The sequence below is a fragment of the Aquarana catesbeiana genome, linkage group LG04, assembly GCF_042186555.1.
Source record: "Aquarana catesbeiana isolate 2022-GZ linkage group LG04, ASM4218655v1, whole genome shotgun sequence".
NCBI classification, from domain to species: domain Eukaryota; kingdom Metazoa; phylum Chordata; class Amphibia; order Anura; family Ranidae; genus Aquarana; species Aquarana catesbeiana.
Genome location: NC_133327.1, coordinates 548,042,090 through 548,058,907, shown reverse-complemented (window position 1 = coordinate 548,058,907; position 16,818 = coordinate 548,042,090). Strand labels below are relative to the sequence as shown.

General features: G+C 40.6%; 1 protein-coding gene across 2 annotated transcripts in view; it reads left to right on the top strand.

Annotated features, from left to right (window-relative positions):
* The window catches only part of SCAF8 (SR-related CTD associated factor 8), a 115,368-nt gene that overhangs the window by 47,757 nt on the left and 50,793 nt on the right, over positions 1–16,818 (top strand). For both annotated transcript variants that reach the window (XM_073627933.1, XM_073627934.1), the window contains 4 exons: positions 10,783–10,866; positions 11,679–11,723; positions 13,187–13,348; positions 15,045–15,198. In XM_073627933.1, the coding sequence (XP_073484034.1) occupies positions 10,783–10,866; positions 11,679–11,723; positions 13,187–13,348; positions 15,045–15,198 (445 nt within the window). The remainder of the gene's footprint in view (positions 1–10,782; positions 10,867–11,678; positions 11,724–13,186; positions 13,349–15,044; positions 15,199–16,818) is intronic.

Genomic DNA, 16,818 nt, shown 5'->3' with positions numbered 1-16,818 from the left:
GTAGACACGATAACTTTTGCGCAAACCAATCAATATAGGCCTATTGCGATTTTTTTTTTTTTTTTTACCAAAAATATGTAGAAGAATACATATCGGCCTAAACTGATGAATACATTTTTTTTTGTTTTTTTTTGGATGTGTATTTTAGCAGAAAGTAAATTTAAATTGTTGGTCTTTTTTTGTTTATAGCACAAAAAATAAAACCCGCAGAGGTGATCAACTACCACCAAAAGAAAGCTCTATTTGTGGGTAAAAAAAGACGTCAATTTTGTTTGGGTACAGCGTTGCACGACCGCCCAATTGTCAGTTAAAGCGACGCAGTGCCATATCGCAAAAAATGGCCTGGTCATTAAGGGGGCAAATCCTTCTGGGGCTGAAGTGGTTCACCGACAATAGTGTGGCCGTACGATGCTGTACCCAAATAAAATTGCTGTCCTTTTTTCCCACAAATAGAGCTTTCTTTTGGTGGTATTTGATCACCTCTGCATTTTTTTATTTTTTGCGCTATAAACAAAAAAAGAGCAGCAATTTTGAATAAAAAACAGTATTCCTTACTTTCTGCAATAAAACATTCCCAATAAAAAAAACATGTAAAAAATCGAATTTCTTCCATCAGTTTAGCCCAATATGTATTCTGCTACATATTTTTGGTAAAAGAAAATTCCAATAAGCGTTTATTAATTGGTTTGCCCAAAAGTTATCACGACTAAAAACTATGGGTTAGATTTATGGCATTTTTATTTATTTTTTTATTAGTAATGGCAGTGATCTGTGTTTTTTAGTGTGACTGCAAAATTGTGGCAGACAAATCTATCCCTAAGTAACACTTTTTGGGAACCAGTGACACCAATGCAGTGCTTAGTGCTTAAAAATATTGCACCGATCCCTGTCTAAATGACAATGGCAGGGAAGGGGTTAACACTAGGGGGCGATCAAGGGGGTAAGTGTGTCCTAGGGAGGTGCTTTCTAACTGTGGGGGGGGGGGGGGGGGGGAGGAGTGTTACACTGGAGGAAAACGGGGATCGTGTTTCAGCTTAGCTGAAACAGAAGGCCTCTCTTTTCCTCACTGGAAGATCAGCGGTGTGCCTTGTTTTGCCCTGTGTTTCCTGTGAACGATCGGCGGGTCTCGGCTCCAGCCGGGCCGGCCTGTTGCAGTATATGTATGGTGGGCGGTCCGGAAGCCATTAAAGAAAAAAAAAATGTAAGACTGTTTTGACGATTTTCAGATAGGACTGTAATATATTATGTATGTCATAGGCAGATGGCTTGAAAAAAAAACTACCTGCGCCTGCTGTTTATACAAAAACAATGTCTTAGTTAAAAAAAAAAAAAATCATTTTAAGAACGTTTGTTTAATTTTCTAATCTTGTCTGTGTAAATTCAGGAAGTGAACAGGCAGCAGTTCAGCTGCCCACAGTTAAAATGGTTCTGGAAGGGGGAATACATGGCAGGATGGGTTAAAGGGAGTGTGAAGAATGGCATCAAAATTCGATTTTGCCTGAAATTTGGCTTTAGGATTCCTCCCTTCTGCATTAAGGGCTGATCCCCAGGCATTGGAGATCAGGAATATCCCCAAATGGTCAGGAATGTGGTTAATGTACTAATTCTGTCATAAGGATGTAAGAATTGATGTGGTCACCTACGTGATCCTTACTTAAATTATTGCAACATAGAGCACCTTGATTGAATTTTCCAACTCTGTCTTCAACCCTTCTTATGACTTAATGCCTAAGTCATATTACACTGGCATTAGTATACTTGAGGCTGGATTCCTCTGACCTCCTTCCCCCTCTCTTTCTCATTGTGCGTTTCTCCCACCTCGTGTTTAGCAGGAAGTGGGGGTGACATGACACACACTGAACGTGCTCAGCCTCCACCGCTAGTAATGAGACTTTGAGATTCCAGTGCAGTCCCTTATTGGCTTTTTACGATGGTAAGCTGGTACTCTGCTCTTCAATTCCTGCCTAATAGCTTTGGAACATCAGTACTACAGTACTTAAAGGGGTTGTAAAGGTAAAAATTTTTTCACCTTAATGCATTCTATGCATTAAGGTGAAAAAACTTTTGACAGTACCGCCGCCCCCAGCCCCCCCGTTTTACTTACCTGACGCCTCGAATCTTCGCTCCTCGTCCTCGTCAGCTTCATTGCAGCTCAGCTTGGTCGCTGATTGGCTGCAGTGGATGGATTGAAAGCAGCGCAGCCATTGGCTCGCGCTGCTGTCAATCACATCCGATGACGCGGCGCGCCGGGGGGCGGGGCCGAGTGATACAGCGAGCGGCTATAGCCGCCAGCTGTATCACGGGAGCGCGCCCGCAAGCACTCACCACCGTGCGAGGGAGCTCGCATGAAGGTGGTAAATGCTTGCGGGGAGGAGCTGAAACAGCCGCCGAGGGACCCCAGAAGACCAGGTTCGGGGCCACTCTGTGCAGAACGAGCTGCACAGTGAAGGTAAGTATAACATGTTTGTTATTTAAAAAAAAAAAAAAAAACAACTTTACAACCCCTTTAAAATAAGGGGCTCCAGGAATTTTTGACAATGTTTGTTGAGTTTTTTTATTTTCCATAGAGTGTAATATCTACAAAAATGTGGGGCCTCTATGGGTACCAAATCATCCCTTCCACTTAAAATCCCTTTAAAGCGGGGGTCCACCTATCTATCGTTTTTTTTTTTTTTTTTTTTTTGAGTTAATTCACAAACTTTTCTTCTCAGCATTACATACTCACATATTGTGTGTAATATGTCTGCCTGTGTCAGATTTCATTGGAAAGAATAACTTATATTATTCACTGCAGGCAGTTTCCATCTTCATTGTGGGCATTTGAAGCCCACAAGCATTTATTTCCTGGATGTGGTGAATGCTGTTCTCCCAGCATTCACCGCTCGTTCCCGCACATGCTCAGTGGCATCCTGAGAAGCCTGAGACTAGCTCCCAGGAGTCTGGGAGAGGCTAGAAACACGCCTACTCCCATGGGAGGAGAACCAGGAAGTGCAAAGAAGAATAGAAAAATAAAAGGTAATTACGGCGATTTACATTTTTTTAAACGGCATGTCAGCATCTAGGCAAGGAAGAGAATACATACAGATATTGTTCAAAATTTGGGTGGAACCCCGCTTTAAGAGGCACATGTGGTGATATCATAGTTTTCTAGACAATCTGCTGGTAGTATTCCAAACACCTGACAGAATTTGTGAATTTTGTAAATAACAAGGACCTGAATCTGCAACTCTCACATGAATGGATCTGTACAACTATTATTTTTTTTTAGATGTGTCCATAGTGGGGGAGGCAGATCCATAGAGAGTTGTTACATGCACAAATCTTGTAGGATCGATTCCACTTTCTTAACTTTAAGTTGTCAACCCCACACCCAAAAAAAATCTATAGGAGTAGGGGAATTCATTGGGGCTACTCCTTCCCCCCTTCGGTGCCACATTTGACACCTTTCGGGGGGGGGGGTTAGGATACTTGTCTTTCATAGGTATGCTGTCCCTACTTCTGGGAGCCTGGGACCAATGCTGTGCCGGGACCAATCTAGGCCTGCAACTAACGATTAATTTTCCTAATCGATTAGTTGGCCTATTATTGTTTTGATTAATCGGATAATAACCTTAAAAAAAGTGTGGTGTATAATTTAATATGTAAAGTTTAAAAAAAAGGCAATTTATTCTTAAAAATCTATATGCAGTGGTAAATATAAATAACCAACTATATGATTAGGGAGCAAAATCTCTAATCCATTCTGAGAATAACAGACAGAAGAGATATACTGTATATACTATTGGATGTTGAATTAGGTAAATATCATCAGACTCAGAGATCACATTTTTTATTTAGACCCCTTTCACACTGAGGCACGTGTAATGTGCCCTGCTACCACATAATGTGCCCTGTCTTCATGTAATGTGCCCTGCTCCCATGTAATGTGGCTTGCACTCTACTGTGTATGGTTCAGATTTAAAACACAGAGAATATTTTTCATTTAATTATTTATCATTTATTTCTTATTTAACATATTTTTACCACTTTTGAACAGCGCCAATTCCTCTGTAATAGTATTTCTTTGTCTTTTGAACCTCACTGAGGTGATATTCTTTGCTGGGGGGGCTGCAGTTCCTTTTTCCTAAGCGCGGAAATTTGGTTTTTATAATAATAGGTAACTACATGGCAAATGAGGTTTAATGTAGAAAAATGTAAAATAATGCATTTGGGTGGAAAAAATATGAATGCAATCTATACACAGGGGAGAGAACCTCTGGGGGAATCTAGGATGGAAAAGCACCTGCCATGATGGCTCTGAAATGACAGGTGCTCTTTAACCACCTCAATACTGGGCACTTTTGCCCCCTTCCTTCCCAGACCAGTTTTCAGCTTTCAGCGCTCTCGCACTTTTAATGACAATTACTCAGTCATGCTACGCTGTACCCAAATTAAATTTTTATCATTTTGTTCGCACAAATAGAGCTTTCTTTTGGTGGTATTTATTCACGACTTTTTTTTTTTTTTTTTTCGATATAAGCGCAAAAATAGCGGAAATTTGGAAAAAAACAATATTTTCTTCTTTCTGTTTTAAAAGAAATCCAATAAAATCGAATTTTGTCATAAATTTAAGCCAAAATGTATTCTGCTACATGCTTTTGATCAAAAAAATCCTGTTAAGTGTGTAATAATTGGTTTGTGTGATCACGGACATATGTACGCAAATGATCATGTACAGATGTGCGCAGGTGATCACGTACATATGTGTGCAGATTACCATTGGGACATGTGATTTTAGTGGAATATATGTGGGGGACAGCTTTTTTTATTATTTGAGGACATGTGTTTTGGGGACATGTGTGTTTTACATTATGTGGGGACATGTGTGTTGACACTAGGTTGGTGATCAGTGAGTAAAAAGCTGTAAAAAACAGCTCATACTCACTGATCATCAGCCGGCTGCAGCAATCCCCTCTCCTCTCCTCAGCGACAACTTCCGTGTGAGGAGAGCTGATCGCCTAGCAACCGGCTGTGTTTACATCACATGACGGCTGTGATTGGACACGGCCGTCATGTGATCAGGAGGGCCAATCACAGAGCCCTCCTGCCGATCCGAGATGCGCCGTGTCCCGGTGACACGAGCGCATCGGGATCCGTTCCTGAACGTCCACTCAGAAGGAGAGAGCGCCCACTCGGCCATTTATGTACATTGGGTGGGAAGTAGTTAAATGTAAGGACTTATTCTTGCAGGTAGTTAGAATCTTTAAAATTTGCAAACAAAATGAAGATTTCCTATTTAGAATAATAAGCTGTCAGGTTAGTAAAACAGCGATATCCGAACCAATTCAATCTTACAGTATGTATTGTACATAGATTTGCAAAACAATGGGATAAATAAATATTCCTGAACTTTGTTTTATCTCATGGTTACTGTGAAATTGTGTGAATGCACTGATGCAGTGCATGTTATCTCAGCTTGCAGAGCTTGGATTCATTGAATGAGTTTACCAAAAATGTAACTATTGCAGAAAATACAGCCTCATGCTACATAACTAAGCTCCATTTCATGCCAAATAAACTAAATTATTAATGTATCCTGAATAGAAAACTATCTTTAGATAGTTAAATTAAATTTGATAAAAATCAAAAAAATTATATTTTTTTTATTTTTAAATCATTGATTTAAATCCACGCTGGCTTGGAGAAACTTCCTTGGATACATTATTTCAAGTGAAATTGAACATGGAAAAAAGACCAAAAGAGAAGGGGTTCAGCGTGGTAAGAGCATTGCTTTTAAGTCTCCATCGATATCTGAGCGCTCTGTGAACATGCGCAAAAGTGTGTTTTTGCACGTATACACAGAGTGTACAAGAAAAGTGTGTTAGGCTTGTGTTGCCATTCATTATAATGGCACCCCAAATGCATCAAGCAGGCGTGCAATTTGGAATGCGACAAACATGCCAAAACACGCAATGCCCAATGCATAAAATAGTACAGGAGCTTCTTAGGCATGCATAGGGCAGTCCATTGACATGAATGAGCTGCCCTATGCCTGTAGTGCAAAAATGTTCACAGGTATAAACTTAGCCTAATAGAACAAAGCGCAATATTTTTCAAATAAATCATAATACAAATTCTGCTATCTTTCTGTTCAGGATATGATTAGAACATAATGGGATGGTCAGAAGTATGCTCTACTTTTAACAGAAATGTTTTATTGATGAATGTAGTAAAAAATCTGAATACATTTACAAAAGAACGAGGTACATATACAATACACTGAAATTGACTACCAGTAAATTATCAAGTATAGGATACTGGACAAAATAGGCAAAATGACGAAAATAAGAGTGATCATCAAAACCTACTGTAATAGTTGAATGTAAGGAAACGTTCATTTAATTCCTAGGACCCGCTATAAGAGTCTGTGGATATCGCAAACTCTGTGACTATTGGCCAGATTACCTATACCACGGGGCAAGAGTTCTATAGAGGAGAGTATGGGGGATTAAAGAAAATGGGGGGGGGGGGGGGGGCGAGTAGAAAAGGGTCATATATTGGGGGCTAAATAAGGAGAAAGGGAGTTGGAGTTAGGGGGGACCTAGTCTCCCAAGGATTATATCAATGACCAAATAGCCAAGGCTTCTGGGTCTGTTATCCCTAGGGGTTTTGTTCAGAATATACTCAATCCCATTTGCATACGGGGTATGCCCATGGTTTGGGGGGGGCTTCTGGATCTTCTTTCGAGACCTTGGACTTAAAAGTTAAGTGACCTAGCCATGACGGCATTGCTCTACTTTAACTGCAAATTGCGCAGTCATGCAAAATTATATAATTTTTTTTTCACATAAATATAACTTTCTTGGTGGTATTTGATTACCACTGGGTTTAATATTTTTTTATTATATTAATAGAAAAAATAATTAAAAAAAACTATATTTTATTTTCTGCTAAAAAATATATCCAATAAAAAAAATCTAATTTCTTCATAAATTTTGGCAAAAATGTATTCTGCTTGTTTAAAACAATGGTATACGCACTGGAATTTTTATGTAATATTTTTTATGGCGGTGATCAGCGACCTAGAAATATCCAGTGTGCATAAAGCCTTAATGTGTCCCTGTCCTTACCCAGTCACCCCTGTATATGTTCTCAATAGAGCTGACCAGCAGTTAAAAACACTTTTTTTTTTTAAAGCATAGAGGGAAAGAACTAAGGGAAACAGGCAGTGGAGCCTTGTGGCTTCACTGCCCGTTTCCTACTGTGCATGCACGAGTCGCTTTGTGAATGGCCCTGTCATGTTCTGGGACCCACCAAGGTCCCAGAAGACAACGGGGCAGCTCGCCGAAGAGGAGGAAGTAACCAACAGGCCTTTCTGGTAAGTAATTTTTTTTAGGGTGGACCTCCGCTTTAAATCAACTTGATTTAAATCATAATTTTTAAAGAGCAACTGTCATCTCTGTGTCGCAGCGGCTCCTTCTCCTGACCCGCTGTTGACTCACCGACAGTCCCATTCACTTTACTGGGACGGCTGGTGATGCGGCAGTGACACAACAAGGTGAGGAAAGTGGCGGCAGCAGGTGAGTGGATGCCCGCTAACAGGCGTTGCCATGATGGATCTGAAATGACAGGTGCTCTTTAAATGTAAGGACTTATTCTTGCTGGTAATTAGAATCTTTAATATTTGCAAACAAAATGAAGGTTTCCGATTTAGAATAATAAGCTGTCAGGTTAGTAAAACAGCGATATCAGAACTGATTCAATCATACAGTTTGTAGTGTACATAGATTTGCAAAACAATGGGATAAAGGAATATTTCTTTTTTTTTTTTGATCTAAACAACGTTTATTGAGCATATAAAATATTTGAACATACGTGTAGACAGTGCAACAGGCACTACACTTGCAAATCAATCCAATTGATATACATAAAAGCATGATATGGATCAGTAGGGGAGCTTACTTAATACTTTATGTTAGGTAGTGTAGTATTAGGTAGAACCTGAAGGGGGCCAATAAGGTTACCACAGAGGTATATGTCTAGTCCTCCACATCACAAGTGGAGGCGTCTTCCAGCCATCTGTCCCAAACCTTATAATATTTATTGGGGCAGCCCCTGTGGATATAAAGTAGTTTTTTTTATATGGGAGGGTATTATTAACCACTCTGATCCACTGTTGTAGTGTGGGGGGGACCCCCTTATCCACTTCTTGGCTATCTGTAATCTGGCAAGGAACAATGTTTCCTGTAAAAATATATTGAGGTACTACTCGCCTTCAGAGAGTGAGAGGAGTCCCAACACACACTGGCGGGGGCAAAGGGACAGTGGGGAGCCCATGAGGTCATGAAGGAACTGAACCACTTGAGTCCAGAATCCCTGTATAGACGGGCAAGTCCAGAGTAAGTGGTAGGAGGCGTCAGGGTGGCTACAACTCATTTTGACCAAGTTTATTCGGCCTATAACCCCAAGAGGGAGTCGGGACCATATTTGTGTTTTGGTTTTCAGGACTGCGTACAGGGGTTCAATATTGAGAGTGATGTAGTCAAGCAGGGATCTGGAGATGTGGATACCCAGATATTTGATGCTGCTAGCTGTAACCAGAGGGAGTGCAGCCTGATCAGCAGTGGGGGTGCCCAGGTCTATTGGGAGGACTTGGGATTTGGACCAGTTTTTATTTGAAGCCCTGAAAAAGACCCAAAAGTTATGGTGGTTTGAAGAGCTGTTTGGAGAGAGGGGCCAGCATCAGCCAGGTAGAGGAGCATATCATCCGCGTACAGACTAATCACCTCTGTCAGTTGGTTGCAGCAGAGGCAAACAAATAAATAAAGTTGGGCTAAAGACAAACATAAATTACATGTGAAAAATCATAAATAATGCATATGCATAAATATTTAAATGCACTATAATAGACTGTGAATCATAATGTGAAAAAAAAATTTTTTGATCAAATCACAAGGTGCAATAGATCAAACATGTGATAATGTTCACAATGGGTAGCATAAATGGATAAGTGCACACAAACAATATGTGATGAGTTCCAAGGTGGGAGATAATATGGTGAAATATTAAGAAACTCCCTGGGACATGGATGGTGGATGGATGGACCACAATATCAGAGTGGCAATCTGTGTGTGAAGACCCTTACCAGAAAAGGTGGACCCCCTCCAGCGCAGGCTCATATGAGCAGATAGATTACCCTCTGTGGGGAGCTGTAGAAGCTGCCGGTGTTTGATGTCTCCGGTCTCTGGTTCACTCAGAATAATGGATAGAGATGTCACACAGGGATACGGATAAAACCCGATGCAATAGCTTCTCTGGATCGCGGTTAATCTTCGTCAGATAGCTGAATTCACCAAACACTTGAAACCTGCAATAAGATGCAGTAGACTTAATATAGAAGGGTTTTAGGTGGTCAGAAGGAAGTATTGGCTTTTCTTCACCCCGGTGAGTGTCTTGTAGAAGGAAGTATTACAAGGAGAGTGCCCATGGAGGACGTTACCGGAAGGCTGCTCTGTGTAATGGTTTTGCACAGAGCAGCCCAGATCCTCCTCTTCTCGGGTCCCTATTTGTTGCAGTGGAGGCCCCTAATACCTGTGTGATTTCTGAGGGCCGTAGCCAAGGGCTCAAAGCCAGAGCGTACAGTAGAGGTGAGATGGGGCAGCCCTGGCGTGTACCGCGGGACAGTGGGAACGAGGAGGAGATTCTGCCATTAACCTGAATGCGTGCCGTGGGGGCTTGGTAGAGTAGCTGAAGCCACTTAATAAACTTTGGGCCAATTCCTAACCTATGGAGGCATTCCCACAATTAATTCCACTCCACAGAGTCGAACGTCTTGGCGGTTCCAGACTGACCACCACTCTGGAGCCTACATCTGTGTGCTGGGATTGGAGGTTCATGTGGAGCCGTCTGAGGTTAAGCGCAGTATTTTTGCCTAGCATGAACCCGGTCTGATCAGGGTGTATTAAAAAAAAGGAATATTTCATAACTTTGTTTAATCTCATGGTTACTGTGAAATTGTGTGAATGCATCAATGCAGTGCATGTTATCTCAGCTTACCGAGCTTGGATTTATTGAATGAGTTTACCAAAAATGTAAATATTGCAGAATATACAGCCTCATGCTACATAACTAAGCTCCATTTCATGCTGAATAAACAAAATTATTAATGTATCGTAAAAAAAAAAAAAAAAAAACTATCTTTAGATTTTTACTTCAAAAGCATTTTATTAAAAGAAATTTGATAAAAATCTAAAAGATCGATTTAAATAAAAAAAAAAAAAATCAGATTATTTAGATTTAAAAAAAAAAAAATCATTGATTTTTATCCACCCTGCTTTTAATTGTGTTTTGCGTTTTTTTTATACATGTTTGATGCATTTTTAATGTGTTTTTGATGTGTTTTGCATTTTTGGGAAGTGTCTGTTGTCTTGCAGGAAAAACCAGCAAAAATGCAGTGGAAACACATAAAAAATGCAGTGCTTGTGGTTTTTGCTGGGTTTTCATTGAAGTCTATTGAACCAAAAACACAACAAGCTGCAGGAAAATACGTTTCTCACCCTTTCCGAAGACAGCATCATGTTAAATGGACTGTAGTGCGTTCCTACAAAACTGAAAAACGCATGTGAACCAGGCCTCACTATAACTTTAATTGTAGCCCTGTGAGCAGGAAGCGCAAGGGTTGTTCCTCCACTGACTCCTTTAACTGTGTGAAGGTTCTGGAAGCAGAACAATGACTCTGTATTCTTACAAAAGAATACTGTTTTTTAATCTTTTTGTTGTGTTTTTTTTTTTTTTTTTTAACAGTTGTACTCGCTCAATGATTACAAGCCTCCCATCTCCAAGGCTAAAATGACACAGATCACCAAGTCTGCAATTAAAGCCTTAAAGGTAATAACATTCGATGAAATGTTTTTTTGATCTGCTTTTTGATTTTTTTTTTATTAAAAAGGCTGAAATAAAATCTCTAATGCCTCATAATTATGTCTCCTATTATGCGCTGTAACTCTAGTTACCATATTTTTCGCTCCATAAGACGCACCTGACCATAAGACGCATCTAGGTTTTAGAGGCGGAAAACCAGAAAAAAAATTCTGAACCAAATGGCTGCGGGTCCTACTGGGTGCTGGCCACGGACCTGTGGGTCCTGCCAGCTGCTGGCCTGTGGGTCCTGCCGGCTCCTGGCCTGTGGGTCCTGCCTGTGGGCCACAGCCCATGGCCAGCTCCCAGCAGGACCTACAGGCCAGTGGCCAGTAGGGCACACAGGCCAGAAGGACCCGCAGACCATGGCCAACTCCCACCTGGACCCACAATGTTGAGGGCTATTTTGGGTATTATTTTACTGGGTGCACACTGGGGCAGAGTAAATGGGGTGTATGGGGGGGGAGATAGATGGGATGTGGGGGTCAGCTGGCTCTGGGGATGTCAGGGTCTCTCACCTCAGTGATAGCAGCTTCTATTGCCAGCTCAGCAGGTCCTTGAATAGCCTCCTCCACTCCTGGGGGGGGGGGGTCAAGCAGCCGTGCCCCCGGCCTGACTATTCTAACAGGGGGGGGGGGGGGGTGCCTCTTATGGAGCGAAAAATACAGTACTTCTTACCTACTATACATCACCCTTATCTAACCTGTCCATAACCTGCTTATTAATTGATGAAATATTCACATTGTATAGTGTTGACCATTTTTCTTTTTTTCTTTTCACAGTTTTACAAGCATGTTGTTCAAAGTGTTGAGAAGTTTATACAAAAGGTAATTTGTAGTTATTGTACACAGTTACACAAGAAAGTCTAATGTCGCGGACACACGGTCAGACTTTACGGCAGACTTTGCCCGGGAGACTTTTCAACGTACTTTACGACGGACTTTCTGAATGAACGGACTTGCCTACACACAATCCACCAAAGTCTGTCGAATTCGTACGTGATGACGACCGGACTGAAATAAGGAAGTTCATAGCCAGTAGCCAATAGCTGCCCTAGCGTGGCTTTTTGTCCGTCGAACTAGCATACAGACGAGCGGACTTTTCGACCGGACTCGAGTTCGACGGATAGATTTAAAACATGTTTCAAATCTAAGTCCGTTCAACTTTTGAGCAAACAAGTCCACTGGAGCCCACACACGATCGAATTGTCCGACGAAATCCCGTCCGCCGGGCAAAGTCTGCCGTAAAGTCCGCTCGTGTGTACGCGGCATAAGGATTTTGAAATTTTCTGGATTTCAGTATGACTTGCTCTTAAGGGCCGGTTCACAATGGTTCATGCAGTTTAGTGCAGTGTGATTTCAGCTCATTCATTTTGAATGGGCTGAAATCCCACTGCATTGCACCAGAAGTAACGCATGCATTGCTTTTGGAAATTCCCTGCAACCAGATTGCATGGTACTTCTGTACCATGAGATCCAGTGCAGATAAACACACTATGTTTATGACCTGTGTTTGAGGTGTCATTGATGCCCGCTGCAGATTGTAACTGCAGTGCGTTTTTCAAACGCAGTGCAGGAAACGTGCACGGAGTGTAGGTTTCCCACACTGAATTATGGTGTGGACAGGCTCTTTAATGTCTGAGATTCATCTAAACCATAATTACGCATTAAGATTCCTTTAACATATTTAGCATGTTGCCACCTGTAGTACAGGAACTACATTTGGGAATTGGTGCGGCGCTGCACCGATTCGGAAATTGCAATAGCCATGCTGTCAAATTGCATGCCAAATCGTCCTAATGTGAACGTGGGCTAAAGCAATCCCATACCATAAAGGGTTAGGTCAGTGGCATTAGTTTGATTTCAGTTTGCACTAAAAAGCACTCTGGGTTCTGATACCCTGACACATTTTGTCTGTGCCCTCTACTATCTATAGTAGTAGGGCGAAATACCTATTCCATTATAAGTTCAGAGCTTTTTTCTTTTCTGGTTCAGATTTAGTCCACATTCATACACTGAGGAGGAGAAGGAACAGCCATACGCAATTGTTAATGTTTTTTGTGGATTTTCATATGTGCCAGCTGAGGTATGCAAGCATTACATGTAAACGAATTCACAGAAAGGACTGAATGTTTTTCATGGATATTGTGTCTCTGAAATTACATTTAAGTTTGTATGGTCATTTCATGTACAAACAGGGCTTAACTGAGTTTTTCTTTAGCATTTGTTTTCTCCTACCTATATATTACCCTTTTAGAGCATCTTTTTACAAGCTTTATTTTGTTTTACAGTGTAAACCAGAATACAAAGTTCCTGGACTGTATGTTATTGACTCCATTGTTCGACAATCTAGGCATCAGTTTGGTCATGATAAGGATGTTTTTGCACCAAGGTTCAGCAATAACATAATCAACACTTTTCAGAACTTATATCGATGTCCTGTGGATGAAAAGGTATGGTATACATGGAGATGAAGTTGTTTTTCACTTTTTTTCCTGAGAAAATTAGCTAAACATATTTTGACCAGGGGTTTCTATATTTTTGCATTAGACCAGCCTTTGTAAACCATGAATTGTATGGGTTCCTTCAGAGGTTGATTTAATTTTGGACTATTGGACCTTTTTCATTATTAATAAATTGATACTTGTTAGTTGGTGGTGAGTAGATGCCACGTGTCATTAGGGGGAACATCCTAATTTGCCGCAGCTATATTGCTGCAGCAAAAGTTTCTTCTTAATGTCTATTTAGGTTACAGTGATTGCACATCATTTGGTGATGATGTTTTATTATTTTTTCCACCAGAGGTTACTACGGGCTCCATTGTGTAGATTGTCTGCCTTAATAGCTACCACTGACACCGGTCATCTATTTAGCTATCTGTAAAGGTTGGGGCTTAAAATTGCTTCCCACTGACCACAAATTTAAGGAGCATTCTTCCCACTGACCATCGGACTAATCTACTGTTAAGTGTTAATATAATAAATATTAGCAAGGTTTTCATGGTTTCCTTCGTGTTAAAATAGTTGAGAAAGGCTGCATTAGACTTTAACTTCAGCATTAAACTGTTCAGAGATAAAAAAAAAAAAAAAAAAAAAACACATGAAGAAGCATGTAAACAATTGTGGATACACATATCCTCTTGTCTGACTAATATATACAACATCTAGCTTGCTGTGGAAGTGTGGGAACCTCGATTTCTGAAAACATTATTTACTAGCTGGAAATCGAGGTTTCCACACTGAGCACAGTAGCAAGCTAGATGTATATATTAGCCAGACAAGAGGACATGTGTATCCACAATTGTTTACATGCTTCTTCATGTGTTTTTTTTCAAATAAATCTCTGAGCAGTTCAATGCTTAAGTTAGTCTAGTGCATCCTTTCTCAACTATTTTAACATAGAGGAGTTTGTTTTGTTATAGAGATTCAATAAGTGCAAAAAAATACATGTTCTTTTCAGAAATTCAGGTATAACAGAACACCGACCATTCTGAATTTCTGACAAGAACATTTATTTTTTTGCACTTATTAAATAAATATAACAAAATAAATTCAAACGTATATTTATTAGACAGACATTGAGCAAATAAGAGATGTACATGGTTTGGGTTAGCCAAGACTTTAAGAAATATAAGAAGTTGACAGATAACTTGGACTTTACTTTTATCCAAAGTAAAACTTCAGATAAGAGGAGTTAAAATACACAGGGGTGGGCTGTACAGTGACTGCCAATAGCCAATCAGAGGCTATTACAGTAATCAGGTGATTGGAAATCAGGCCTCTTGGTTCTTTATTGTTAGTACGAGACCCGGAGCTCTCGGTTAGAGCTCAGTCTCTGTGCTGGGAACATCCTGTGCAGCTCACACTCAGCACAAACATGGTAGCCCATATATACAGACCCACTTCCGTGAGACCTCATATATGCGTGCACTCAGTGGGAAGGTGTTAACGGGAAACTAAGTTGTAAGCATAACATATTGATATGTCTAGAGATAATTATTTTGAAGTATATGCAGATTCATATAAGATATGGTATGTAGGTAACATGTACCATTAAACTGTTGCAGTTTGCTCTTTTGGATAAATTAGATCTTGCTAGGCATAATTCTAGTTACATGTTTAATCTGTATGACTTTATATCTTTATACAGAGCAAGATTGTTAGAGTACTGAATCTGTGGCAGAAAAACAGTGTTTTCAAGAGTGAAATTATCCAGCCTCTTCTTGATATGGCTGCTGGTATTGCTCCACCTGTTGTCACACCTGTCTTTCCTAGTACTGCTGCAGCTTTTGGCAATACACCCGGTAAGCTCTTTTATCTAGTTGGTTACTTAAGGCTCCGTTCACATATGTGCGCATCAGTCCGGTGCGATTCTGTTCACTGATTCAGGTGCAAATTTTTACCTGAAAGCGCACCTGAACCAGACTGAAAAACGCACAGGACTCTTTAAAAAAACGCACCGCAGCCGCCCCGTACATATGTGAACCAGCAGTCTTGAGAAGGCTGCCGGTTCACATGTTATGCAAACACAATGCGGTTCAAATCGCATCAGATTCACATAAGTGAACGTAGACTAAAGGGAAATTGAAAGTTTTTTGCCATTTGTATTTAATTATTTAATGTTTGCAAACCTTTGTCACTTTGTCATTGTTTGAAAAAAAAAAAAAACCCTATAATTTTAGAAATGAAAAAAATCAATAACTGCCGCTTTCATTATGCTAAATTCTTTTTCACAAAATGTCACAATGCAAACCAAAGGTACCAACAAGTGCGCTAGTTAAACATTGTTGTAGTTCTGGGGGTGGTCCAGTGGCAATAAAGACCATCATCCAAAGCTTTTCTTCATCTAAGAAAAAGGAGAAAGAAAAAAATGAGAAAGGATAAAGAGGGAGAGGAATGATGTTTCAGGGTCTGAGGGGAAACGCCATGTTTGGGTGAGGGGGAAGAGAAATAGAGGAATCCTTGGCGAAATATGAATGTCCAATAGTGGCTGCTCACTTATGGTACCTTTCTTTGTAATTGATACTCTATACAGAGATACAGTATCTCACAAAAGTGAGTACACCCCTCATATTTTGTAAATATTTTATTATATCTTTTCATGTGACAACACTGAAGAAATTACACTTTGCTGTAAAGTAGTGAGTGTACAGCTTGTATAACAGTGTAAATTTGCTGTCCCCTCAAAATAATTCAATACACAGCCATTAATGTCTGGCAACAAAAGTGAGTACATATCTAAATGAAAATGTCCAAATTGGGCCCAAAGTGTCAATATTTTGTGTGGACACCATTAACCCTCTTGGGCATGGAGTTCACCAGAGCTTCACAGGTTGCCACTGGAGTCCTCTTCCACTCCTCCATGACGACATCATGGAGTTGGTGGCAGTTAGAGATCTTGTGCTCCTCCACCTTCCGTTTGAGGATACCCCACAGATGCTCAATAGGGTTTAGGTCTGGAGACCTGCTTGACCAGTCCATCACCTTTACCCTCAGCTTCTTTAGCAAGGCAGCGGTCATCTTAGAGGTGTGTTTGGGGTCGTTATCATGGAATACTGGAATACATTATGGAATACTGCCCTTCGACCCAGTCTCCGAAGGGAGGGGTTCATGCTCTGCTTCAGTATGTCACAGTACATTTTGGCATTCATGGTTACCTCAATGAACTATAGCTCCCCAGTGCCAGCAGCACCCATGCAGCCCCAGACCATGACACTCCCATCACCATGCTTGACTGTAGGCAAGACACACTTGTCTTTGTACTCCTCACCTGGTTGTTGCCACACACGGTTGACATCATCTGAACCAAATAAGTTTATCTTGGCCTCATCAGACCACAGGACATGGTTCCAGTAATCCGTGTCCTTAAGCTGCTTGTCTTCAGCAAACAGTTTGCGTGTTTTCTTGTGCATCATCTTTAGAAG